Source organism: Scatophagus argus, chromosome 1 (assembly GCF_020382885.2).
Source record: "Scatophagus argus isolate fScaArg1 chromosome 1, fScaArg1.pri, whole genome shotgun sequence".
Taxonomy (NCBI): Eukaryota; Metazoa; Chordata; class Actinopteri; family Scatophagidae; genus Scatophagus; species Scatophagus argus.
The window spans coordinates 1,096,199-1,122,770 of record NC_058493.1 but is presented as its reverse complement, the minus strand read 5'-3'; the positions used below and the strand labels follow the sequence as shown (position 1 = coordinate 1,122,770).

Below are 26,572 nucleotides of genomic sequence, written 5' to 3'. Positions count from 1 at the left end.
GTATGAGAGTATTTAAACCTTAAATAATTACCAAGTCTATGTGACTTAATATAAGGAAACTGGAAAGAGCTTCATACTCCAGTAATGGTTGCCAATAAAGTTTGGTCAAAATCGTGGGGGAATCCACCCAATAAAGGCTGAAATACGCTAAATAGACAAAGGTATTGGGACACACCTCTATAATTGATTTTAGGTGTGGTATGGGTCTGTTTTTCAGGGATTGGACTAGGTCCCTGACTTACAGTGAAGGGAAATCTTCATGCTTCAGCATACCAGGACATTTTGGGCAATGCTATGCTCATGACTGTGCCCCAGTACACAAAGCAAGGTCCATAAAGACATGGTTGGATGAGTTTTGGATGAGGAGTTCTGATCTCAACCCCATCCAACACCTTTGGGGTGAACTGGAACTAAGTTCGGAATCAGGCCTACTTGTCCCACATCAGTTCCTGACCTTTTTCTTCTGGGCAGAAGAGGCCTTCTTCTTCTTCCACAGAAGGCCTTCTGTCCATGTTGTATATTTCAGTCTTGGCCTAAAATCAGGGTACACAGGGAGTAAAACCACAAACCGTGGCAGCGGCCTTCTCCTCATACAGTACATCACTGTCGCTCCTATTTTCGCCTCAATGTCCCTTTAGACCTTATACAGAGAGAAGCATTTCCCTCTTTCTTGTATCATCTGATGTCACCAGGTTTCCCTTGCTGAACATGTTGCTGTCAGATAAAAACTTTTTATCTGCATGAAATGGCTGGCTATGATGGGGAGCTATATTTACCTTGTGACAGTCATTTATAGTTGCAGTCGCAGCAGAATTTTCAACAGGCCACGTGCACACAAAGGCAGTTAATACAGAAATAAGGGAAATCATGGGCACTGCTTCACAGCACTGATTGTGGCCAATGAATCAAGTCTGCGAGTTGGATACCAGCATGATTCTTATGTTCTTTCACTGTGTGGTTGAACCTTACAGACCAATCCCACTGAGCCAGAGAGCTCTCCAGAACTGGTTCTCATTTAGAGAATAGATCACACATGCTGAATCAGTGCAACACACACATTTGGGTGTAAACACGCAAATGTTGGCAAGCACGGGGGGAAATCCTTTGTACTGCCTTGCTGTATCTCTTTATGATCACATACACATAAATCAGTGCTGTGAGCATACAACCCCTCTGTGGCCTATGCTTTGTCTCTTTTTGTGTTGGCTCTACCCAGACCCTGATGAGCTGACATTTGCACTGACATGTGAAATAAATAGCGGTGTATGTGTGGTGGGGCTGCAGTTCTAACACAGGGTCAAGTGTGGTGTGATGATTTGTTTGTAGCACTGCAAGTTGAGGTTGAACATTAGTCAAAGTATGGGCCGTATAACATATGGTCAGCGGAGGCAGATGTTCTGTCAAAGAGTTTATTACCCCTTCACTGGCAGTGCACTTTATGAGCCCTGTGAAGACAGAGGGTGGGTTCACATGGAGGTTCACCCAAGAAGAGCAAAGAGGCAAACTGAGAGAATGAAAGAGGAAAAGAAAAACTATCAAGAAAGGATATGTAAAGAGAAGAAGTGGAAATAATGTTTGGAATGCCAGCAAAAGCTGTGTTTTTAGTCACCAGCTGAAATAACCCAGGTCACAGAGGCCACCAAGGTAAGAATAAGGGTGGAAGTAGGTTTGAAATTAGTGGGATGAAAGTACCAAAGTGCTTGTTCACTCCTCAGGTGGGAACTGCTGCCAGGGTTCAACCAGTAGTCTTGTAAAATAACGGCAACTCAGTTTTGTTTTAATGTATCTGTGCCTACCAAATGACATTATGCTTTGTATCTGAGTCTCTTGAATTGCAGAGGAATGTGTATTTTTAGACATACCTCCTCACATTTCTATTATAGTCTACTGCATTTCTATATGACAGTGTTTTACACTGACAACACAGAAGACGTAGCGATCAAGTTTGGGTATCTGCCATTAGCCAGTCCTATAAAAATAAAAAAGGTCAGAATCTTACTCGACTTGATCCTGCTGCTGGAAACATTCAATTTAGAATTACATTGTAGGCAAAAGTATCCAGACGCACTTCTTTATGGGGCTGTTTTTCAGGAGTTGGACTAGGTCCCTTGCTTCCAGTGAAGGGAAATCTTAATGCTTCAGAATACCAACATTCTTTAAGTAAGAATGTAAAAAAAAAAAAAAGCACTCAAGAGGATATCTTGAAAATACAGATTTTGAGAAAAGCCGTAAATACGCAGATTTGAGAAGGTCAGAAAATGTTTGGCATTTTTTAATTATTTTCTTATACTTCTAGCTCATTCTTACTTCCATGACCTTGTTGAAAAGACAATGCAAACTCTTAACCAGGAGGTCTGTAGATTTTCATTTAATGGGGAATTAAATATAATATGTAGACAAACGTATTGGGACACCTCATCATTACACTAACAGGGACTTCGCTTTCTACATACATAGACAGCTTTTCAGTAGACCTGTGTTGGAAAAAATTGATTCTGAATCGATTCTCATATTATCTAAAGATTGATTCTTACGTCCAAAGATTAATTTTTGTAATACATTTTAACCCGGTGAACATGCGCTTGTAGTGTGAAGATAACAAAACAATGAACATGGCATCTAGCGATACCTAGTGATAACGTTAGCCAAGCTTTGAAAATGCCGAAACGTTCAAAGCTAACTATCTGGCACTATTTCGGGTTCAGAAACCACAAAGAGAACGATAAGCCTGAGAAAAGCAAAACGATTTGCAAGGAATACCAAATGGAAGTAAAGTATTGTGGAAATACGACCAACCTCAGGAACCACATGTTGCGACATCACCAAGATCTCATGTCCAAGCCGTCCACCGGGCCACAACAGATCAAATTCAAGCAAACTCTACAACTACCAACCAATTCTGCACGTTCTCTCAAAATAACTGAGGCAAATGCAGGCTTCATTTGCAAAAATATGCGTCCACATTCCGTTTTTGAAAACAAGGGCTTCAGGTTGATAATGAAAGTAATGGAACCGCACTATGTTATGGTGTCTCGCAAACATCTGTCTGAAAAAGTCCTACCAAACATGTACCACTCAGTCAAAGAAAATGTGAAAAGTAAGCTTCAGTCAACATCCAGAGTCAGAGTGATACCTCAGGTATCACTTGTAATGCCTACCCTCACCAACACTAACCTGGACTGATATCGTATCCGATCGTGATAATCTATTCTGAATCTTGAGAATCAATTCTTGAAATTCAAATCGGTACCCAGCCCTACTTTTCAGCTAAATCAGCTACCATCTCTTCTGGAAAGGTCAGGCACTGATGTTGGATGAAAAGGCCTGGCTTGCATTCCCCATTCCAGTCCTCCTCAAAGGTGTTGGATGGGGTTGAGGTCAGAGCTCTATGCGGACCTTGCTTTGTGCACTTGGAGACAGTCATGCCAAAATACAGAAGGGTCTTCCCCACACTGTTGCCACAAAGTTGGATGTATAACATTGTCCAGAATGTCTTGGTATGCTGAAGCATTAAGATTTCCATTCACTGGAAGTAAGGGGCCTGGTCCAACCCCTGAAAAACAGCCCCATGAAGAGGTGTGTCTGGATACTTTGGTCTTTATAGTGCCTGTTTCCAGTTAGTGTTTTTAGAAATGAGAGAAGAGAAAGCTACTTGAGTCTACTTCTGTCTATACAGCATATGAAGTAGAAGGGAGAATGGGTGTACTTCAACATGTTGCTGAAATAATTTTCATGCGGAGCTTGAAGAACAAAGAAAAAGACAAAGAGAGCTGATCTGAGGTTTTATGCCTTCTAAACAAATACATTTGCCCCCCATTAACTGCCAGATTCCAGAAGGCTTCTTGTCTTGCATCACATGTCAGATTTTCAAAATATAGCGTAATTTGTTTCAGAGCAGTGTATCAGCACTGTGTGGTGTGTGGTCCTAGAGCTGGTTTGAGAAGTAGTTTTTATGAAGTGTGATTTTCATTTCATCTCATGGACTTGATTATGTTGAAAGGTAAATGCATCCGTTTTTCATTTTTCTCATTTGTCATAGTTTTACCAGTGTGGTGACGTGGTTTTGGGTTTATCAGAGGTCATTGTTGTACACATGTTTTTGTCCTGTGCATCCTGCAAATGGGTGACCCCATGGAGCTTAGCTCTCTGGTGGTTTTATTTAATTTCCACATAATAGGTAGGATCAGCCATACTTACATACATACCATAAATGCAGTTACAGTTATTCTATAGTGGAAAACAAACACAGGCTGAGAGTAATAATACATTGCAATGAATAATGGAATTTCATTGAATTATCCACCATAAAAAGACATTATTTTAAATAATTTCTATCTCATGGATTCTTCAGGAAATAAGTATATTTCTGACAGTGACTGATTTATGTTTACAAAGTCTGATTTGCAACTCAAGAATAATGAAAGAAGAATGGATTACCAGTATTAAGTGATATCTAGTGTTTACTATTTACCCTGAATTTTACACAGCTTCTTTCTGTCTGCTGATGCTGTCCATCGTAAAACAGCATATAGACAACATTGTTGTAAAACATAATTATAGTGAGGAACTGGACTGATGTGGCACAGTGGACGGTGGTGAGTTTTGGGATACATTTAGCTCGGAATACTGTGGTATACTGTGTTTTAAAATCATGGAGGTAGCATTAGCTAACAGGGAAGCAACATGGGAAGAATGTTTTTTAGTGGTTTTACTCTCCTATAAGCCTCCAGCTGTTGATTGTTGTTGTTTCCTTTCCTTTCCTTTTCCCTTTTCTTCTGGAGTTGTTCCCACAGCTCCAGACCTCCTCTGGAACTTCCCTCAGCCCCCCTGAAGGGGAGAGAGGGCGAGGTAATGGACTCGGGGTCAAGCTTTTTTGGCCCAGTGATATTGAGGCCAACTTAACCACAGCCAAAGACAATATTTTTACTTCCGGCAGCCAGAGTAATCAGCAGCTTGTTGTGGCAGCTCCCTTCCTACCTTGACCTTTTTTTTAGATTTCTGTGTGCCTACTTATTTATTCCTTCTTTTAATACTGACTACTACAGACTGAAACCAAGTAAATACAGGACCAGTATCACTTATACCAGTACCGATACTTTTTACTTGTAAAAGCATCTTGTGTATTTTCAAGAAGAGGAGAGCAGTGTGTCATGTTTTATGGGGTAAATGCATCACCAATATGCTAAACCTGAATACATTTACTTACTTATTACTTATCACTTAATAATGTTCATGTTAAAACCCAGGTCACATTTTAAGCAAAGTTTTAGGATCTTTTTTTAACTATTATTATTAATATTGTAATTACCTGAATTTTGCAAACATGAAATCCTTTTCATTGCACTTCTCTGGCTTTTTTTAAAATAACAAAATGCACAAAATTATAACTGGAGAAAGAATGTTTTAAAACTTCTGCAGCTTACCGCAGACAAATCTTTTGCTATAGACAATGTCAGTTGTTTCTAATTTCTTTCTATTCCATACTGGTATTAAAATATTGAAAGGTTTTTATCAAGGATGCATAAAACCAGGTGGAGATGAACAATATGAAGTGATGAAGGTTGTGGTAGTAGTACTGACAAGAAAAACTACCTTCACCACTCGACATGACTAAAATATTACTTTCACCACTGTATAAACTAACTGGATACTCTTGGCCTCTCTGAAAGGACTCTGTCAGTGACCTCTGTCTGTGATGGGGGTCTGGGTCTGTCTGAGGGAGGTGGTGGTGTTGCCACAGTAACAAATTGCCTTCCTGCAAACATTGCAATATAATAGCTCCACGGACACTCCTCTGTGTCTCTGCCATGCCCACATACTCTCACTCACTTGCAGCCCACCTGTGTCTGTCTGCTCACTGAGCGCCTCTGAGTCACATGGCAGCATGACACCACAGCACAGCAGGAGGAGGAGGAGCCTAGACACAAGACAGGAAAGGAGCAGTATTTGTACAGACTGTCTACTTTTTGACGATATGGGAGCAACATCCTGAACACAGGAGAGAAACTGAAACTGAAGTATCGATCCCATCACAGAATTATTACTAATACCAAGGTTGGTATCTATGCTATCGATATTTGAGTCTGATACCTCCACCCTTACAGAGTGGATGGGCGTGGCTCTGAGGTCATGCTGAGTCACACAGGTGCTCCCCAGGGCTTCACTCTTTACACCTCAGACTTTCGCTTCAAATCTGGTTCCTGCCACCTGCAGAAGTTCTCGGACGACTTTGCCATTGTCAGATGTATGGGAGTACAGAGAACTGATTGAGAGCTTCATCACATGGTGCAGCAACAACCACCTGAAGCTCAACATCAGCAAGACCAAGGAGCTGGTGGTGGATTACCAGAGGAAGAGGAGGTTCCTCGTCCCTGTTTTCATTCAGGGAGAGGAAGTGGAGAGGGTGGATTCATATCAGCAAAAAACTGGACTGGACAAATGACACAGATGGACTCTACAGGAAGGACTCACAGAGCTTTATTGTCATTTCACACACGTAGAAACATGAGGTGGAGGGAAATTAGTTTCCCTGGTCCCGGTTAAGCCCAATAACCTAACAAAATACCTAATGCTATAAATATAAAACAACACTATATAAATATAAAAACAACCAGAATAAAAAAGATATAAACAGTGAACAGGGATGGCAACAATATTTACAGCGGTATTGTGCAAATTTACAGCATCCCTGGCCTTCAGCAGAGACCGGACCTCCGCGTTCAGCCAGGGTTTCTGGAAGGGACAGAGCAGACTGTTCTCCCTGAGGAGACTCAGGTCATTCGATATTTGAAAACTTTTTATCAGTGTGTGATGGCCAGCGCTCTGTTCTTTGTGGTGTAATATCACTCACAGTACTACACTAAACTTGTACATATATTCTATTGCCTACTTGTATGTAAGTTTGAGTATTTTGTCTCTGTTGTATATTTTGTCTTCAGTGGTCCTCGTCCCTGTGCTTATTCTGTCCTGAGGTGCTGCGGCATGCAAATTTTCCCTTTGGGGATCAAAAAGAATATGTTATCTTATTTTTCTCCAGGATTTCTCAACACAAACCTGGCACTACAGTGGAGAAAGGATCAAAAATAGGCATACATAAGTGTGCATTTCTAATAAGTAAATGCACATAAAAATGTTGAATTAATTAATTTCTGCATAAATGTTTTGCTTAAGAAAAGAGGGAAATTCTGTGTGCCAGTGATATGTTGAGGTGTTGTTAAACCTCCTGACAGCAATTATCAATGCAAGGTTCAACAAATAGGTGGCTGTGTTACTTATTAGTAGATTTTCTCTTTTTTGAGTGCACCTGGAGCCCATTGTATTTGCCAGGCACGTTGCTTGCGTTATTTTAACTTTGCCACAACAGCTTGAGAAGTCCAACCCCTGGTCTTGCACCAGATTCAGCTAGGCTTATACTACACCCAGAGGAAGCCGACTCGGGCTTTCAGAGTCCACATGGGAGGGCCCTGGCTGGGTTTGAAGCCAAAGCCCTCTTCCTGTGAGGTGGCAGCGCTAAACACTGCAACACCGTGCTGCTTCCTTTCTGATGTCAATGTCACGTGATGCTGCCTGACCAATAAGGGGAGAGTCTGTCAGATGACAGAAAATTGTGTCATTGGCTTTATGAAAAAGTCAAAGGGATTGTAGTGGAATCTGGGGAGGGTGAGGGAGTGACGAATGAGTGATGAAAACAACCTGCTGAGAAAGTACGAACATGCATATTAGATAAATATTCAGTGTTTGATTTTCTTTTTTCTTTTTTGTCTGTTTGTATTTATTTTTTTCCTGGTTGTAACAATTGCTGATAAAGTTGCAGTGAGTATGGACATGTGTCAGTTACAGTGTGCCTGACTGTGTCTCTGTTCTAAAGTTAATGGATCAAAACTGAATTGTTTAATCTTCAAACAGATCAAATTTATTTTCAAGCAACACGAGGGAAGTAGATGTACTCAACATGCATATTCTTTCCTAATAGCTCTGTTACATTTCTCACTGTTGCTGTGTTTCTGTTTGCAGGCTGATCTCTGACTGATGAGGATGATACTCTCCTGAATCTTTGCGTTTGTGACCCCTTTCCCCGCTTCATCCTCCGCACTGTCTTTATCCACATCACCTCCTGCATCATGAACCACACCCCCAGCCCCCACCTGTCCGAAGGCGGTAAGTCGGCCGGAGGTGGCCTGCTGTGTAGCCTGGGTCTGGGGCCTGACAGAGGGATCCGCTCTCCAGACAGCCTCACCCATACCCCCAGCCCCACTGGAGGAACCCCCAGTTCCAGCCCCCCGCTGCTGCTGTCGCCTGGGCTGGGAGGCCTTGGGCTCGGATCCTTGGGGGCAATGGGCGAGGGAGGCGGGCCTGACTGGGAGAGTAGGGAGGAGCTGAGGCTCAGGGAGCTGGAGGAGGCTCGGGCCAGAGCAGCCCAAATGGAGAAGACCATGAGGTGGTGGTCAGACTGCACTGCCAACTGGAGAGAGAAGTGGAGCAAGGTGGGCTGCTTTTCACTGAAGCTCAGAGAGAAAATACACATTATACTGAAAAGATGTGAATTACCATCGTAATGCCTCAAGATATGACAAAACTGTGCACAAATTTATTAAAGCGTTAAAACGTGCATTTTACCTTTGTAAGCAGGTTTTTGCTGACTTCACTTACTTTTTTTTCAATTGCCTGTTGGAGTGAATGTAGATTACAAAAGAAAAACAAAAAAATAGAAGCTAATGAAAATGAGAAATAAAAAATTAAATGAAACAATGAAACAAATCTCTTATATGTTGAGGGATTTGAGTTGAGGTCAATGCACAGGACACCAATTGCTTGACAATAGTACTGAAGATCAGTTTACATACTTTTACAGTCCATGTCCATGTCAAAGTGTGGCTCAAAACTGAGCAAACTCAATCAGCTGATGAAGACACTGAGGGAACTGAAAGTTCTTTTTAGAACTATTTCTATTTAGAGTTTGTCTCACACAGACCATCCTGCTTCCTTAAATACACACCAGATGTTGATTAATTGCTACTAAATGCCATCGCCAACGAATTTACTATTTAATGTAGTGTTTGCAAAAACCTACAGTGACCAGCTTTTTGAACAATTTACTAATTCACACTAAAATGGTGACTCACTTTACAATTTTTTTAATCGTTCTACATATTTATGTCTGTAGAGAAACCAACAGGTTTGGGCCTGATTTGATTTTTTTCCTTTGCTTTTTTTGCCATTTTTCACAGGTTCGTGCAGAGCGCAACCGTGCACGTGATGAGGTTCGTCAGCTGAGGCAGCGACTGGATACACTCACCAAGGAGTTGACTAGTGTTCGGCGGGAGCGGCAAGAACTGGCCTCAGAGAATGAAACGTTACGGCAGGAGACATTCCGCGGCGACCACACAGCTCCTCTTCCGTCCGCATCTTCTCCGTCTTCCTCCCCTGCACACCCTCATGGTGCTTCCTCCTCCTCCTCCTCTTCATCTATCCCTCCCTCTTCCCCAGCCTCATCCTCCTCCTCTCAGGTGCACACTGAGGGAAAGCTAGACAGGGTTGGCGAGGGACCACCAGGGTCGCCAGAGTCAGAACCTGTGAGGGACGTGGAATTGGATAGACAAAGGGTGGGTCAACAAAAGGTGAGTCTGCAGCTTACAATTAGACATACATACATTTTTACACTCTCAGGGTGTATTTAGTAAATACACAGTTGGATGAGTTTGGTGTGGAAGAACTTGATTGGCCTGGCCAGAGCCCCGGCCTCAACCCCACTGAACACCTTTGGGATGAAGGTCAACATCATGGTATGCTCAACCAAGATGTTGAACATGCTAAACATCAACAAGGAAACAATAACATCATGAGAACGTTAGAATTCTGACCTCACGATTTAAGGTAGCAGTACTTAAGTACAGCCTAAGAGAGCTGTTGGCGTGGGTGCAGAAGCTTGTGTTCAGACCAATTTTGTACCTACACAATGTGGACAAAAATATTGGGACACCTGACAATTACACCAACAGGAACTTTAATTTCCAATTCAGTTTATTTATATAGTACCAAATTACAACAGAAGTTGTCTTATGACATTTTCAAAATAGAGCAGGTCTAGACCAAACTCTAATTTTTGGTCTGGTTATCGGTCTCAAGCAGCTCAGCATTCTGGATTAGTTGGAGAGTCTTTAGGGACTAATTGGGGCAACCTGGTAAGGGGAGTTGCTGTTGTCTAGCCTGGAGATAATAAATGCGTAGACCAGTTTTTCGGCATCTTTTTTTGTGCCTAAATTTTTGCATTGTTGCAGAGGGGAAAGAAGGCAGTCCTTGAGCTTTGAGCTATGCGTGAGTTAAAGGACATGTCCTGTTGAAAAATAACTTCAGGGTTCCTTACAGTGGTACCTGACTCCAAGGCTAAGCCATCTAGCATTGCTATATCATTGGATAGTTTGTTTCTAAGGTGTTTAGGGCCCAGGACAATAACTTCAGTTTTGTCCGAGTTTAGAATGAGAAAATTGCAAGTCATCCAGGTTAGATCAGAAACTTGGGGAACTCTGTGACTATTTTTTGTGTAGATAGAGGATTCATCATTGACATGAACGAATGGAATTCAGTCTGATAAATAAGACCAGCTTAAACCAGTTTAATGCAGTTCCTTAAATGCCAGTTAAATGTTTGATTCTGTCTAATAGAATATAAAGGTCAATAGTAGTGTGAGCTCTAAAACCACACTGAAAATTTTCAAATAAACTATTACATAGAAAGTCACGTAGCTGATTAGTGACTGCTTTCTAAAGGATCTTAGAGAGAAAGGGAAGGTTAGATATCACTCTATAGTTGACAAAACCTCTGGATTAAGAGTAGGCTTTTTGAGGCGAGGTTTGATTACAGCTGCTTTAAAGGACTGTGGTACATAGCCTGTTATTAGAGACAGATTTAACATGTCTTATTGGGAAGTGCGACAGTAGGGTTCAAACTTCTTTGAGCGGCTTAGTTAGCTGGGATGGGATCTCAGAGGCATGTTGCTGGTTTAGATGAAGAGATCAATGAATTTAATTGAAGATCAGCAGGAGAAAAGCTGTCTAGATCATTATCTGGTACTACACCTGTTTCCAAGGCTTCTGTGTTTGAACGCAAGTCAGTAGGAAGTGATGAATTTTGTCTCTAATGAGTAAAACTTTATGGTGAAAAAAGGTCATAAAATCATTACCCCCCAGGGTTACAGGAATACAAGGCTCAAAAGCGCTATGACTCTCTGTCGGCTTGGCTACAGTGCTGAAGAAAAAACCTGGGGTTGTTCTTGTTTTCTTAAATTAATGCCAAGTAATGGACTGCTCTGGTATTCCTATATGATTAGCCTTAGACTCTTGTTTAGCATCAAAGTGTTCGGTTACACTGACGTATGATGCTGAAGAAATGCCGATGGTATCACTTCCTTAAATTTTCTCATGTGGGACGTTTTTCCTAGCAGCTTGTAGATAGGTAGACAGATAGAAATTCAGAAATTAATAAACAACGGTCAGATAAAAGAAGATTTTGTGGAAAGGCTATTAAATGTTCATTTTCAATGCCATATGTAAGAACAAGTTCGAGAGATTCCCACAGAGTGTTTCTGTGGGAATTACTCCATTCAATCAGCCATTTGTGAAGTCACACATTCATGTTGGATGCAAAGGCCTGGCTCACAATCTCAAAAAATGAAGACATAAAGTAACCTTACCTTAAATCACCCAAGTAACAAAGGCTTTCCTCTTTCAGGGACACTGGTAAGCCTGTTTGTCTATAGCTAATGGTAGAGATACGCTCTATGGACAAAAGTATTGAGACAACAGACAATTACACCAACAGAGACTTTAATGACATTGCATTCTTAATGCATTGACAGCTTTGCAGCTGTAACAGCTTCCATTCTACCGGGAAAGCTTTCAACAACATTTCGGTGTGTTTCGCTTGGAATTTTTGCCCATTCAGCCAGCGGAGCTATAGTGAGGTCAGCCACTGAAGTTGGACGAAAAGGCGTGACTTGCAGTCCCTGTTCCCGTTCACCCCAAAGGTGTTTGATGGGGTTAAGGTCAGAGCTCTGTGTGGGCCAGTCAAGTTTTTCCACGTCAAACTCATCCAACCATGTCTTTTTGGACCTTACTTTGTGCTCTTGGGTCATGCAGGCATAGAAAAGGACATTTCCCCAACTGTTGCCACAAAATTGGAAGCATAGCATTGTCCAAAATATCTTGGTATGCTGAAGCATCAAGCTTTCCTTTCACTGAAAGTAAGGGCCCTAGCCTAGCTCTTGAAAAACACTTCCATAAAGAGTGTCGGGATACTTTTGTCTGTATCGTGTAGTTGAAAAATTGTAGCCCTCTCGTGATTTTTGAATGAGAAGGAAAGCCAGTGTGGAAGACTTGGGTAAAACACACTTGGTCAGTACACAATGGTGAATAAGTGTTGTGACATCATTCAGCAAGATGCTGCAGTGGCCAATTGAATGCAGTGTGCAAATTCTCATTCCTGGTAGATTAATTTCAAATGCGAACAATGTACTTCTAAGGTTTGTCCTGCAATTATTATATTTTTATATTATTATTATTATATAAAATAGTTGTGGCTTGGATAAGTTCTCATAGTTTTAAAATCCCATCAGATTGCTTTGTTCATCAAACTGAACTTTGTGTCTCATGGTTCCTTGTTTTTAACTAAAAGGGCCTGAGCCTGAGCAATGCATGTAAGTCATGTTAATGTGCGCTGTTTGAAACCTCACTTGATTTCTCACTGTCTATATTAAAACCTCTATGCGTGTAAAATCGACAGAATGCTCTCTGATATCAGTTTGCTCATGTCCTTTGCTGCTAAATGCACAATGTGACCTGAGCACTGGTGAATGTAGGTCACGCTTGCTGCTGTGTCTCCAGCTCTGCTAGATCACTCACCAAGTGTGTGTGTTGCCCTATTTAAAGGCACTAGTGTGGATACACAGGTACATGAATTTCCATATGCCCTCACATTAAAGTAAAGTACATTAAAGTACCAGGACACAGATATTGGAGATGCAGTAAAAACTACTGACAAGACAATGGACTAGTGACATTGGTCTTCACAATACAAAACAAATTACTCTTGAGGATATAGGTAGCAGCGTTTCTGTCAGGGACAGCACAGTATTTTGCTAGCCCTCTTGTTAGACGTCTGAAATTGTTGAAGTCCTCATACAACCAGCCTTAACATATACCTAGCACCACTGTATTTTATTTATGTTACCATGTTTTTTTTGTCCGTGAAGCCTAAGGAATGCTAACTCCCTCTCCTAATATAAAATTGTTAGGATATGGAGATACAAAATGAAGATGAGAGAGTGCTGTAGTACATTAATTTAAATGAGTGAAGCAGCCACAGTGGAAATGATTCTTCAGACTCGGCCAATATCTTCCATTGCTCTGTGGACCAGTTCTGATGCTGACATGCTCATTTCGGGGGGTTTTGGCAGAGGAAACAGGTCAGCATGGGCACCCTGACTGGTCAGTGGCTACGCAACCCCATACTCAACAAACTGTGACACTAGCAGTAGTAAATAAAGATTCCTGTCATTGCCTATCAGATTTGACCTTTGTTTAGTTCAAAAGTGGTTTTCATGGTCACACACAGAAAGAGAAATACACATTGAGGTTTTTGTGTTCCCAGTGAATCAGGATAATATGTCTGTCAGTGGTGGCAGCAGAGGTGGTCCTGGAAAGGCAGCTAAGTGGTACTCACATGCAGAGCCTCACTTCCTGTCTCCCTCCATTGTTCTGGTTCTCACACACACTGAGTATTCCCACATGTGGCACAGTATGAGTTATCTTACCGACCTCTCTTGCACACCGAGTCCCTCTGTCGGGCATGGCCTGTTATAACTACAGCAGCATCACAGCTCTGGTGAGCTCTGGTCAACCTTAAATAATGCAAATGCCCAAGCATGTCACGTTTTTAAATATTATACTACTGAACTCAACCACAGATACACTATGTTTACAACCCAGATATGCAACAGATACAACAGATAGACAACAGATATTTTTGAGGAACTGTTAAAGGCAGCAAAAGAACCCTGCAACAATATGGAGCCTGTGAGAAAGACCTCACATTTTACATCTGGTAGATGCAGTGAAAGACATATTTTACTGATTTACAGATTTACCGTTGTAGTGTCAAAGCAGATAAATTTACTGTATTATGAAGACAAAAAGATTTAGACTTAGAAGCTTTATTTGTCATGTGCATGGTGGCACTGACTACAGCAACAGTGAAATGTAATTGCAACACCCCTGACTATTTAAGTGAAAGTAAGGTATAAGCTTATAAGCCTAGCCTTATAAAATAGGTGTGTAGATAGCTAAACTATGCAAAAATTAAATGGAAATATAAACATTATGAAGCAGCATGAAACAGGTTAAAGTGCAGTGAGCAGCAGTCTATAGTTGGTCTTCAGTTAAATTGGAAAGCTTGATGTTTCCAATTTAATGGAAATGTTAAGACCATTAAATAAAATGAAACACGAAAATGTTTGGTCACGAGAACCTACCCGAGAGTTTCAGCATTCTGTTATGACAGCATGTTGGCAGAAACCTCTGGATGGAATGATTTGATTTCTGGCCTTGGTAGGGAGGTACAAAGGATTGGAGCCATAAACAGTGAGGACAGAAAATGAAAGATTCTTGCAGAAGAGGCCACAAGTGATCTGAGTAGTTTTGAATGACTCTGATACGTTATTTGGTGGGACTGAACCTGAAAGAAAAACTTTATCCCTGCTGATGTTTTGTCAGGAGTTATGGCATGTTGGGTAAAGGAATTATTCCAGCAACATTCAATTTCAGTTTTTCAATTTATTTATATAGCACCTTATACAATCAAAATTGTCTCTAGATGCTTTACAGAGACCCAGAGCCTGAACCCCCGAGCAAACAGACAGACAGTGGCAAGAAAAAACTCCCTAACATTTCCAACATGGAGTTGGAAACTGCGAATAAACGCAGAACTTGAACATGTGAATTTGCATTGCTGACCAATAACAAACTTCAGGATTGTCAAAGACGAGGGCAGGTATCACAGCCTGTTAGTGTAAACTGCTCCACAAAGGAGGCGAGACATCCAGACAGACCCAGGAGTCAATAGTGCAAATGTGTTTTGAACAAGATTACGTCTAGCAAGCTAACAAGCTCACTGATAGAAGAGAGTTTCTGTCTCTCTTCAGTAGCTCACTATTGAATGGAATTAGGAGTATTTCTGAGAACAAAATGCTAGAGAGGATGAACTTCACCGTGCCACTTTCTGATGTGACCAGCCATTAAGACCAAGCTGGAGGTGGGCGAGACATATGACTTTATAGACCCCAAAACAATATAGCTATATATCATAATTTTTCCATACATGTTATACCAGGGTATATAATCTCTGAGAGTATTAAACCATTCTAGGACACATTTATACTCAATCAGCAGGACTGTTTTATGACAATATTTGATTTATATATGATTTCAGCATCAATGTAATGGTGTACTATCCTACCAGGTACTTCATGTTCTGGGTTAGCCACAAACAGTCTGGTTCTCAGAATCAGAATCAGAATTCCTTTATTAATCCCTGGAGAGAAATTCTTGTTTCTACAGACAATTGCACATGCAGTATTCCCGACCAAGAAAGGAGAAAAGTGCAGAGTATATAAATAGGATAAACAAAAACTAAAATCTCAAGTACGGTAGTATTTACAAAAACTGTATTCAAAAATTTTTTTAAGAAAATTTAAAAATACAGGTATGTACAATGTGTAAAAGTAGCCAATATGTACATTGTATAAACAGTGAGTGTGTCCGTCACAGTGCTGAGTTTAACATCACAGTGCTGAGTTTAACAATCTCAGTAGGTTTTCCAGATACCTAACAATTGTATCTTATACAGTAAACTGGTACTGTTATGTAAAATTACATTTACTGTGACAGAATTATATTCTTGTTATTGTTCTCATCTTTGACCAATATACTGCGTTCTTGTAAACAAGCTATTGAAAAGTCTTTACATGTGTTACGTATTACATATTTGTGGATATGTACATGTAGATTTTGATGAGTGACTTTGACATGACTTAAAACCTGCCATATATTTTTTTTTCTGGGTGAAGGTCTAACTTATTTTCCTATGAAAGTGTATCTACCTGCCCTAATATGGGCCCTGTTGAATTTTGTTGTAGTGACTCTGCTGCATTAGCTGAGTTTCAGTGATATAGCAGTGTACAGTATATCCCTATATGAAAACATATTGTAGTGGTATTGTAGTTTCTCCTGCCTCTCTTTGTCAGGACTTGGAGGTGATGGAGTCAGTCCTTCGTTCCAGAGCCCCAGAAGGCGACACAGAGGAATGGGAAGGTCGTGGTGGCAGCGGTGCTGTTAACCTGGCCAACTCACGGTCATCATCAGGTCTGAGCCGGCAGGAGCGTAGCAGACAACTGTGGGAGGATATTAGCACGGTGGAGGAAGACACCAGAAAACTCAATGCCCTGCAGCTTCGTCTGGATGAGTCCCAGAAGGTCTTGCTGAAAGAGAGAGAGTAAGAGAGACAGAACATGTAAAAATGTCCGTGCTGTAGCATAGATATGAAGTGTCATAAAACCACAGTTGTATCTGTTGAGAAGTTTGTGTGTTCAGGTTTTTTTTTTAAATTCATAATAGCATGCTGGAAAGTAATTTCCATTTCCGTATGCCAGTCTGTATCACGAGTACTTTTATTTTTAGGGACATTTTGCTGACAACAATAGTTTAAAGGGGCTCTCCACCAATTTGATCCATTAAGATCAGTTTACTCTTTGAAGTACTTCAGCCTGTGAAAACAGCTATTTAATGGTACCACTGTCTAATACAGATAATAATAGATTAGTACATTTTATCCATTGATTTTTATGGTTTTCAGAGATATTTTGCAAAAGTTAAAAAGAAAACTACATATCTAAAAAAATATAAAACACAACATTAAGTTGAAAAAGGTGAGTTTTCTTTAGTATCATTATTATTACTTCGAATGTGGACACATTGGCACAGTCCAGGAAGTTTTTTGGGGGAAGCTATGGAGAAGACTCTGTAGCCCCAGATTTTTACTTACCCTTTACTGTCTATGGAGGAGAATTGCAAAGTAGGACTGGGAACATAAAAAGTGAAACTGAAAATATCTTACTGACACTTTGAGTTCTGATCAATCGTTACGGACTGAAATGATACAGATAGAGATGCACATGCCAGTGTGGACTGATATTGTACACTTGTTAAAGTTTATGTCCGCTGTTCTGTAGCAGCATTGTAAAAAGAAATGTTTTTAAAAAACTTCATGTGTGGATTCATCGTAAGAATTTGACCCTGATGTTGTCTTCCCTAAGTGCAAAGATGAAACAGTCTGCTGCTTTCAGATCTCCCCAAACGTAATATGTGAAAACACTTGGTAACATACCTATTATAAAGGATCTAATGGGTTTATGGTCTCAGTTGTTAGTTTCTAGTCTTACTAGATAGACCCTCTCTGTTGTGAACTGCACAAGGACTCGAAATGTGAAATGTGAAAAATCAAATGTCACTTGCTGATTCGGATAAAGACCCACTGAGGCACTGGAGAAGTATGATTAAGTGTTGAAAGTCACTGTTGTGTGTGTTGTGTCTTCCTCAGAGACAAGCTTGCACTGAGTAAGAGCATTGAGAGACTGGAGACTGAACTCAGTCAGTGGAAACTTAAATATGAGGAGCTCAACAAGAGCAAACAAGAGGCCCTCAAACAGGTGAGACATCAATGCTGTCACTCCGCCAGTCAGAAATAACAATTTTACTGAAACAGATACACATCGGATCAGATCTGTTGTAGGATGATACAGTATATCCTGCCAAGTGAGAAACAAAATCCAAGGGATTAAGCAGTAGCAAAGTCAAAACAGTCAAGCAAAAATAAAACAAAACAAAACAGGGAAACAAATAATGCAGAGCAATCGCTGGAACGCATGACACAAGAGTACAAAACAAACTGAAGAAAACCAAGAAAGACATAAAGCACAACTAAAATACAATAGGCAAACAAAACACAGGTGATGCTAATTAGGATGGGAGACAACACAACAGGTAAATGACAAAATAAAACAGGAAACACAGAACAAAGACATTACTAACATGTCTGAGATATGTTATAAAACTACACTATCTGCACTGGACAGTCTGGACAGTTTCAGCCAAGTACTCGCTCAACCATATTTTAATTAAAAACTGGAGAAACTGAGTTTTTCTAAAACGAACTGTTGCCACAAAGTTGAAAGCATAGCATTGTCCAAAATGTCTAGGTATGCTGAAGCATCAAGATTTCCCTTGACTGGAGGTAAGGGGCCGAGCCCAACCTTTGAGAAATAGCCCCACAAAGAGGTGTGTCTGGATACTTTTGACTATATAGTGTATTTAACTTAAGTTGTTCTTAGGTCCATGCAAATTGTCGAGATTAATGGTTCTAGTGATACATACATCTGTAGTTCTGCAATATATTATCAAAAATAAAGCTTTGACAGGACAGCATGGTGGTGCAGTGGTTAGCACTGTCACCTCACAGCAAGAGGCTTCTGTGTGGAGTTTGCAAGTTCTCCCTGTGCCTTGATATCTGTCTTGCATTGATGGATTCCTGAAGATAAAATCTTCACATGCCTATGCACTGTTACACTCCTTGAGTGTCACACACCCAAAGCTGCACTCATAAAATGTAGGTCATCTGGACATAACATGACCAGTGTTTTGGCAGTGTTAGACCACTTGGGGGCAGTCCAAGCCCACAGAGGGGAGAGGCTTAGGCAGTCCTTTTTAAATGAACCAAACTCAGTCCCATTAAAGTGTCCCAACAGAAAAGGGACTTTTTGATTTCACATTGTGAGTTCATTTGAAAGAGGGCCCAGTTTTCTCTACAATTCTGATGAGGCCTCATTCCTCTTTCTGGTCACACTATAGATCCTCTGGAAATCTCAGACCTCACTGCTTTGGATTATGGGTAACTGTCACTTGGTACAAGATGACAGCTGCTGTGTTTGCCTTATCCATATTGTTGTGGTATGTAGTTAGATTAGCCCACAGACATAAAGAAAACCAAAACAGAATTGTGGGAATTCCATGTGAACGCAAAAAGCAATTGATGAAACCACAAAGGAAACATCTTTTCATCAGCCATGTTTCTATTGTGTCATGTCTGCCTACAGCAAGCCCGAAGGGTTAAAATACAGTGGAGAGAAGGCAAAGTAAACCTGAAGAAAAGAACCCAGCATATACAATTCTCATGGAAAGTCTCCCAAAATGAAAAGACCAATTTGACAAAATAAGGAGAGATAAAGAGAGAAGGAGATGGGTCTGAACATATGAGAGGTGTTTAGATGGTGATGATGGGTATTTTGAAGATAAACATGTGAAAGAGAAGAAGATCGAAGTAGAATGGGAGACTGAAGGTGGAGAGGAGGCAGATGGGACACAGATAAGAACAATGAGGGATGAAATGGGGTGGTAGAGGAGACTCATCCTTACATACACACTTGTTGTCCAAGATACTTAAAGATTGCAGAAGATGTGTGGTTCTGGAATTGACTACCTTTTAAGAAGGAAACTTTTCTTCCAAAGTTGTAGATAACACTAAATGTCAAGCAATTACAAAGTTTGAAGGTGACTGAGCACTGAAGTTGTCCTGTCTCTTTCTCAGAGCATAACTTTAACACATCCCTTTTACAACCCACTTAGCTGAACCTGCTGAAAGAAATGCACCAGGATGAACTCGGCCGCATATCTGAAGACTTGGAGGATGAACTTGGAGCCCGAACCAGTATGGACAAGAAGCTAGCTGAACTACGAGCAGAGGTGAGGAGGCTACAGAGTAGAGAAAGAGGTGTAACATGGAGAAGTTAACAGCAGCATGCAGGTGAAGAGCTGGTGTGTGGGGTGAAGGCATTGACTGTATATATGACTGTATATGCCTTGGTTGGTACCTGGTGGCTGGCTGCAGTACAGCTCATGTCAATTTGTCTTTGACGTTCAGCTCATCGATACAGCGATGCCTTCCCTTCACACAAGATTTAGTAACAGGGTGGTTTTCAGTGCAGAGAGAGTAATTTACACCAAGACTTTTTCCTGTATAGCTTCAGCCTTATGCTGTTTATGACTGAGCACCACTGGACATGTCGTTGAGGGAATAACCTGTATGTTACCATCATGCAGAGTCCTCAGCCATCCTTTGTGCTCTCTCCACCTTTTCGTCAGATGGAGAGGCTACAGGTAGAAAATGCTGCAGAGTGGGGGCGCAGGGAGCGCTTGGAGACGGAGAAACTCGCTCTTGAACGGGACAATAAGAAGCTAAGGGCTCAGGTTGAGGACCTGGAGGAACAACTGGCCAAGAAACGCCGGCAGGCCGCCTCTGCACTCGACACTGACCTCAAGGCCATTCAGAGTGAGCTGTTTGAGAGAAATAAGGTGAGTAGGACAGCCCTTGTGTTTTTTGACCTCCCATTGCTTTCATCATGCTAATTAGTTTTTTCCCCCCATCATAAACTGCTGCCTAAATGTCTCATCAATCCTTTGATTCAGGTTTTTATACTGTTAAGCTATTGAAGGAAAGTTTCCATTTATTTTACCTATCACGGCACTGTCCTTACCAGAGTAATCTAGACTGTAATAAACCCCACAATCATTGTCTTACTACACCAGTGCATACACACACTGATGAGATCTCTTTATTTGTTATATTTCTGCTCTAGTCTGATTGGAACACTGTCAGCAGTGTATGTGTGTGTGTATGTATATGTATGCATGTGTTTGTGTCTGTGTTTTGGAAAAGAGAGGGTGAGACGGACTGTATTTTGTGTATAGTGTTGAAACCATGGTATTACTTGAGAAAGAATGAGAAATGGGGCAACTAATAAAGACACCAGACACACACACAGACACACAGAAGGGACTTTCAAGTTCGTGTACTAAATACCAATTATTTCTGTGGCTTATTTTCTTCATTAAGTCATTTCAGAGAACATGTTCCCAGGGTGGTGTTTTTTTTGTTTTGCTTAGGTGGTGTTTTTGTTTTGTTTTGTTTTGTTTTTTTATCCAACATCAAAATCCCAAAATACTTTCTTCACTGCTACATATGAAAAGGAAAAACAACAAGTCCTCTTATCTAAGAAGGTGGAAGGTGGAACAAGGGAATGTTTGCTCATTTTGCTTGAAAAATTTACTAATGAATAAACTGAGTGATTGTTTGACCTCTCATCATTTTACTTGGTGCTACCAACACTCTCCTTACATCAAGAATGATTAAACTGATGGAGTGAGTCTCTCTTTTGGCCTGTTATAAAATCACGGCTCATTAGCTGTGTTTGTGTAGTACCTTTAAAAATACAATTAATATTTGAAATAACGTTAATTCAACTTCAATCTGATAAAATTATATAACATCTATTATCTAACATCTATCAGCTTTTCGGTACCAGCAGTCAGCAGTCAGGAGGCCCCTCTAGTGCTGTCAGGGGAAGGGGCGTAGGACCTCTCGGGTTATGTTGTGGTTACCAGAATCGCAATGTTGGATCCTTTTGGTCCTGTGTATTAGAGGCCCCACCCTCCACGAAGAGCTGTTTACGTGGGGGTTGGGGGTTATATTTGGTGTGCAGTGTTTAGGTGGGCGGTGTGTGTCGTCACATGAACATCCACATGATTTCCACAACCCAAGGTTTCCCTGCAGAACATTGCATTGTAAACAAATGATTGATGTTTTTCATTTCAGCTGTTGGTGGTATATGTTGGAGCTGATCAGTGTATATTTATCAAAGAATAATAGAATATGTGCAGATTCAGTACAACATACGTAGATGTCTTTTTATGACACCTATGGTCACCAGGTGGTGTGGTATACCCAACACGCACTTTGGCAAGGTGAAGACATTTCTGCCTGATATGCAATTTGGAGACATATTTCATACAAAATAATGTCCTATGAACACTTTCAGAAGTGAAAGGCCTGATAAGGAGAATATTTTGCCGTTTGTAAACTCACAATTCAAACTGCAATTCTTCCACAGTTGAGAGGGAGAGCGGTGGTGGTTGATTGAGCTGTTGTGAACAAAGCAGTGAATCAACTCCAGGGAGAAATGGAGACTTTTTTAAACTGATTGTAAAGTGGTTGTTATGTTTAAATGCCTCCAAGATGGTGACAGCTGTGGCCAGAGGCTGATTCTGTCCATTCATCACACTCTTATGAATGTGATATCTCATGAACACCTTGAGGGAATTTCTTCAATTTTGGCAAAATTTTTGGCACTTGGACTCAAGGATGAACAGATTAGAATTTGGTGGTCAGATGTCACTCTGAACTCAAAACATGTTTTTACAGATTTCACATTTGGTCAGATACTGACATGGTGACACTAATCTTGGGTGTCCACACTGAAACTGTGGTGATTGTATAGATCTTCTGTGCTGTCATGTCGAACATGTACGTGAAGCCTCTACATTTGAAACTTCTTTGTAGCAACATCCATATTTGAAGCAACATAGTCCATGACAAGTTCACTGCATTATGTGACAAAGCTCTCTATCACTTCATATATAAGTCTGGACACATATGGATGGAAACTGCAATTCGACTGGTGTGTGGAGGCCTCTAACCGCAAGGCAGTAATTCTAGTTTTACAGCTGTAATTGGATGTGCTGCACACAGGCTGGCGCCCAGAAATGTCTCAACACTGCAAAGTACTAAGAAGATAAGTAAATACAGGCAGAGGGCAGAGTCTCTGCAGACATCACCACACACTTCGAGAGGCTCATAATTGATAGGTGAGACAAATTACTTTTGTAGGAGTCTATACATTGCTTTATTTGGGAACAGCTGCATGTTGTACTTTTATAGCAATGACTGTGAAGTTGTTTTATAAATAATGTAGGAACGTGTGCGTGTGTGTGTGTGTGTGTGTGTGTGTGTGTGTGTGTGTGTGTTTTGACTGAGTGAGGGTCTCTGCTCAGAGCGCGAGTGCGTGTCCTAACAGTGACCCATTCATGTGCCAGCAAGTATGTGTGTAAGTATGGTCCCATTACCACCTGTCCAAGGGGGTTATTTATGATGCTCTTAGGTTTATGCTACACACACACACACACACACACACACACACACACACACACACACACACACACAGAGAGAGAGAGTAAAGATTCTAACAAAATCAGTCTCAAGGAGTAATTTTTCCAAACATTTTGTTGGAACAGAAAGGCAACACAATTTTAGAGATAAGAGACAATGATGATGAAGATGCAAAAGAGTGGGAGGAAGATGAATGGAGGAATAAAATCAAGAAAAACAGGGTGAGTTGCTGAGGTTAGAGTCAGAAAGTAAGAAAGTAAACATGATAAACTAATAATGGCACCGATGTGGATCATATAAAGGGTGAATAGTACTGACCCAAGCTCAGAACGTTGGGGAACTCCGTGACTAACTTTTGTGAGTGTGGACGATGTATCATTAACATGAACAAATTGAGATTGATTTGATAAATAAGACTGAAACCAGCTTAATGCAGTTCCTTTGATGCCAATTAGGTGTTCCAATCTGTGTATTAAGATAGAATGGTTGATGGTGTCAAATGCAGCACTAAGGTCTAACAGTACAAGGACAGAGATAAATCCCTTGTCTGATGCCAGGAGGAGGTCATTTGTGACTTTGACCAATGCTGTTTCTGTGCTATGATGAGCTCTAAAGCCAGATTGAAAATCAAATAAACTATCACTCTGTAGAAGGTTAAGCTCTCAAGTATCTTGGAAAGAAATGGAAGGTTAGATATTGGTCTATAGTTGCTTAAGACCTCTGGGTCAAGTGTGTGTTTTTTAAGGAGAGGTTTGACTACAGCTACTTTAAAGGACTGGGGTACATAGCCTGTTATCAGGGACAGATTGATCATGTCTAATAGACAGGTGCTAAGTAAGGGTAAAACTTCTTTGAGCAGCTTAGTTGGGATGGGGTCTAAGAGGCATGTTGTTGGTTTAGATGAAAATATGAATGAATTTAGCTGATGAAGGTCAATGGGAGAAAATCAGGATAATTATCTGGTTCTGCTGCTGTTTCTAAGGCTCCAGTGTTTGGATGTTGATCAGTACCAGGTCAGTTGGTGTTGAATTTTGTCTCTAATGTTTAAGATCTTGTTATTAAAAAAGGTGATAAAATCACTGCTGCTAAGGGTCACAGGGATACAAGGCTCAATAGCACTATGGCTCTCTGTCAGCCTGGCTACAGTGCTGAACAGAAACCTGGGGTTATTCTTGTTATCCTCAATTAATTTTGAGTAATAGGCTGCTCTGGCAGTCCGTAGGGCCTTCCTATATAATCTAAGACTGTCTTGCCAGATTGAGCAAGATTCTATGAGTTTGGAGGAACGCTATTTCCTTTCAAGTTTTTGCGCATTTTGCTTTAATATGCGAACCTCAGTATTATACCATGGCGCTAGTCTCGTTTGCTTTATGTGTTTCTTTTTTAGTGGGGCAATAGAGTCAATTGTTGTCCTTAATGAGCTTGCAGCACTGTCCACACTATGGTTTGAGAGGGACGACAATTGGCATTGACAGCATTGTAATGTTCTGCGGGACTGGGACATGATACTGAAGTACATGACATGATGCATTGCCCACAAGTTCTTCCCTCACTGTCTCAGGCAGCCCATATTATCAACCCAATCTTGCTATTCACTGTATGTGTGTGTGTATGTGTATTCCTGACCTCAACCCCATCCAACACCTTTATAATGATCTGGACCGGAGATTGCAAGCCAGGCCTTTTTGTCCACCTTACAGTTGGGCTGGCCAAGGCTGACTCCTGGTAATGCTGATATATATGCCTAGATTGATGTCTTCCTGTGATGCACTGAGCTTCTCTCTCCTCCTCTAACTCTTCTTCTGTACACATTCATGTTCCATTAATACATGTCATTAACTTGACTTCTTTCCCGAAGCCTTTGTGCTTTCTTGTCTCACGGGTTCACATGGGTCGTGTTTGAACCACTTGCTGTGGTCCTGCTTGATACCAATGACTGTCATTACCACTTAGTATTTCTGAATTGTTATAATTATTACTCCTACTATCATTACTATTTTTACTGTTAATATTGTTTTTTATCTTTGCAGTATTCTTGCTCTCTCTTTCTCTCTCTCTCTCTCTCTCTCTCACTCTCTCTCTCTCTCTCTCTCTCTCTCATGTAAATTTCACTGAGGGGAAGAGTGTCCATGTACTACATCTGAAGAAAGTTATTATTTGAACCACAAATAAAGTGCCAGTTTCTTATTCTAACCTCTGCTCGTGTAATATTGTCAATAAGAATAAATAAGCTAAAGCTCACACTGAAAACTATAATAAAGATAAATGGTCCATCAAATACAAATATAAATAAATAAGTAATTTAAATGCATTTTCCTCCCTTTGTGTTGGGCTTGTCTTTCATTGTTGCTGTAAATATCTGATTTCTCTCTATCCTGTTGCTGTATAAATACAGAAAAGCTTTTTGTAAGCTGCTCTGTCAAGGGAGCCATTAGGTGTGAGAGGGAGATGGAGGCTGAATCAACACAATCAAAGTACATGAAAGTGCAGTGAGTGATGCATTATCGATGATGCCATTAGCTCCAAGTGCACATTTTCCTTTGCTCATACCGATGCAAACCTCAGGGAAATCCACAAGAATATGAAGTAGCAGGACACTGGGGAAAAACTAGCCATCTCAGTAAAGTCAGACATGAATTTTGGCTGTAAATTTATGTCATTTATGTGACACATTTTACACTGATTGTCATTATTGCATGTTTATAGAGTTTGCCAACTTGGTTGTAAACATGTCAACAAAAACATGAAAACCAGGGATCTAAAGTAATTCATTAAAATTAAAACCAACATTAAATTATTCACGTTAGAATGAATCCATTGCAGGCCTCTGCTGTTCAATGCAGAATCTGTTGGTTCCCACTTCAGTCTCTCTTCTTCTGGGTGGCTCTTCGCTTCTGATATTCTCTACACCAATGGGCAGTGTTTGGTCTGATTTATGAATGAACACTGATTTTGTTACACACAAAGCAGGAGAAAACTACTCAAAACAATGGCTAAAATATATACTTGATCATATATGTTATCACAGAACATTCAGTTTCATCATGTTACGTTTGAAGTATGACTTGGGCCATTTGACATTAGTGTGTATAATTGGTCAACGGCAACAAATACAAATGAGTTCTTTGACATTTCAAAGTGTAAAATTACAGCACGAGGCTGAGGCATGGCTACATTTTTCTCATATGATGGGGCTTGTTACTTCTTGGATGTTGTTACTGGTCTTTGTGATTGTTACTGTTGTGATTTGTTTGGCTCATGCAGCTACAGTTTTTCAGAAAGCAGGTACAGAAACCCACAAAGGAACCCTTTTATTCTGCACTCTCTATCTTGTGCAACACTGGACCTTTGTAGTAATAAGGACAATATACCTTTGCAAAGGGGAACATTCCATATAAGTGTATTCTTCCTCAAAAGTGAAGCAAATTTTCACGTTGCATCATCATCATGCATGTTTGTGTGTGTGTGT

General features: G+C 40.6%; 1 protein-coding gene across 2 annotated transcripts in view; it reads left to right on the top strand.

Moving 5' to 3' along the window:
- Window positions 1-26,572, top strand: part of ccdc102a (coiled-coil domain containing 102A) — a 50,593-nt gene that overhangs the window by 12,472 nt on the left and 11,549 nt on the right. For both annotated transcript variants that reach the window (XM_046385978.1, XM_046386051.1), the window contains exons 2-7: window positions 8,014-8,483; window positions 9,228-9,617; window positions 16,295-16,542; window positions 17,647-17,755; window positions 19,728-19,844; window positions 20,244-20,453. In XM_046385978.1, the coding sequence (XP_046241934.1) occupies window positions 8,121-8,483; window positions 9,228-9,617; window positions 16,295-16,542; window positions 17,647-17,755; window positions 19,728-19,844; window positions 20,244-20,453 (1,437 nt within the window). In that variant the 5' untranslated portion in view covers window positions 8,014-8,120. The remainder of the gene's footprint in view (window positions 1-8,013; window positions 8,484-9,227; window positions 9,618-16,294; window positions 16,543-17,646; window positions 17,756-19,727; window positions 19,845-20,243; window positions 20,454-26,572) is intronic.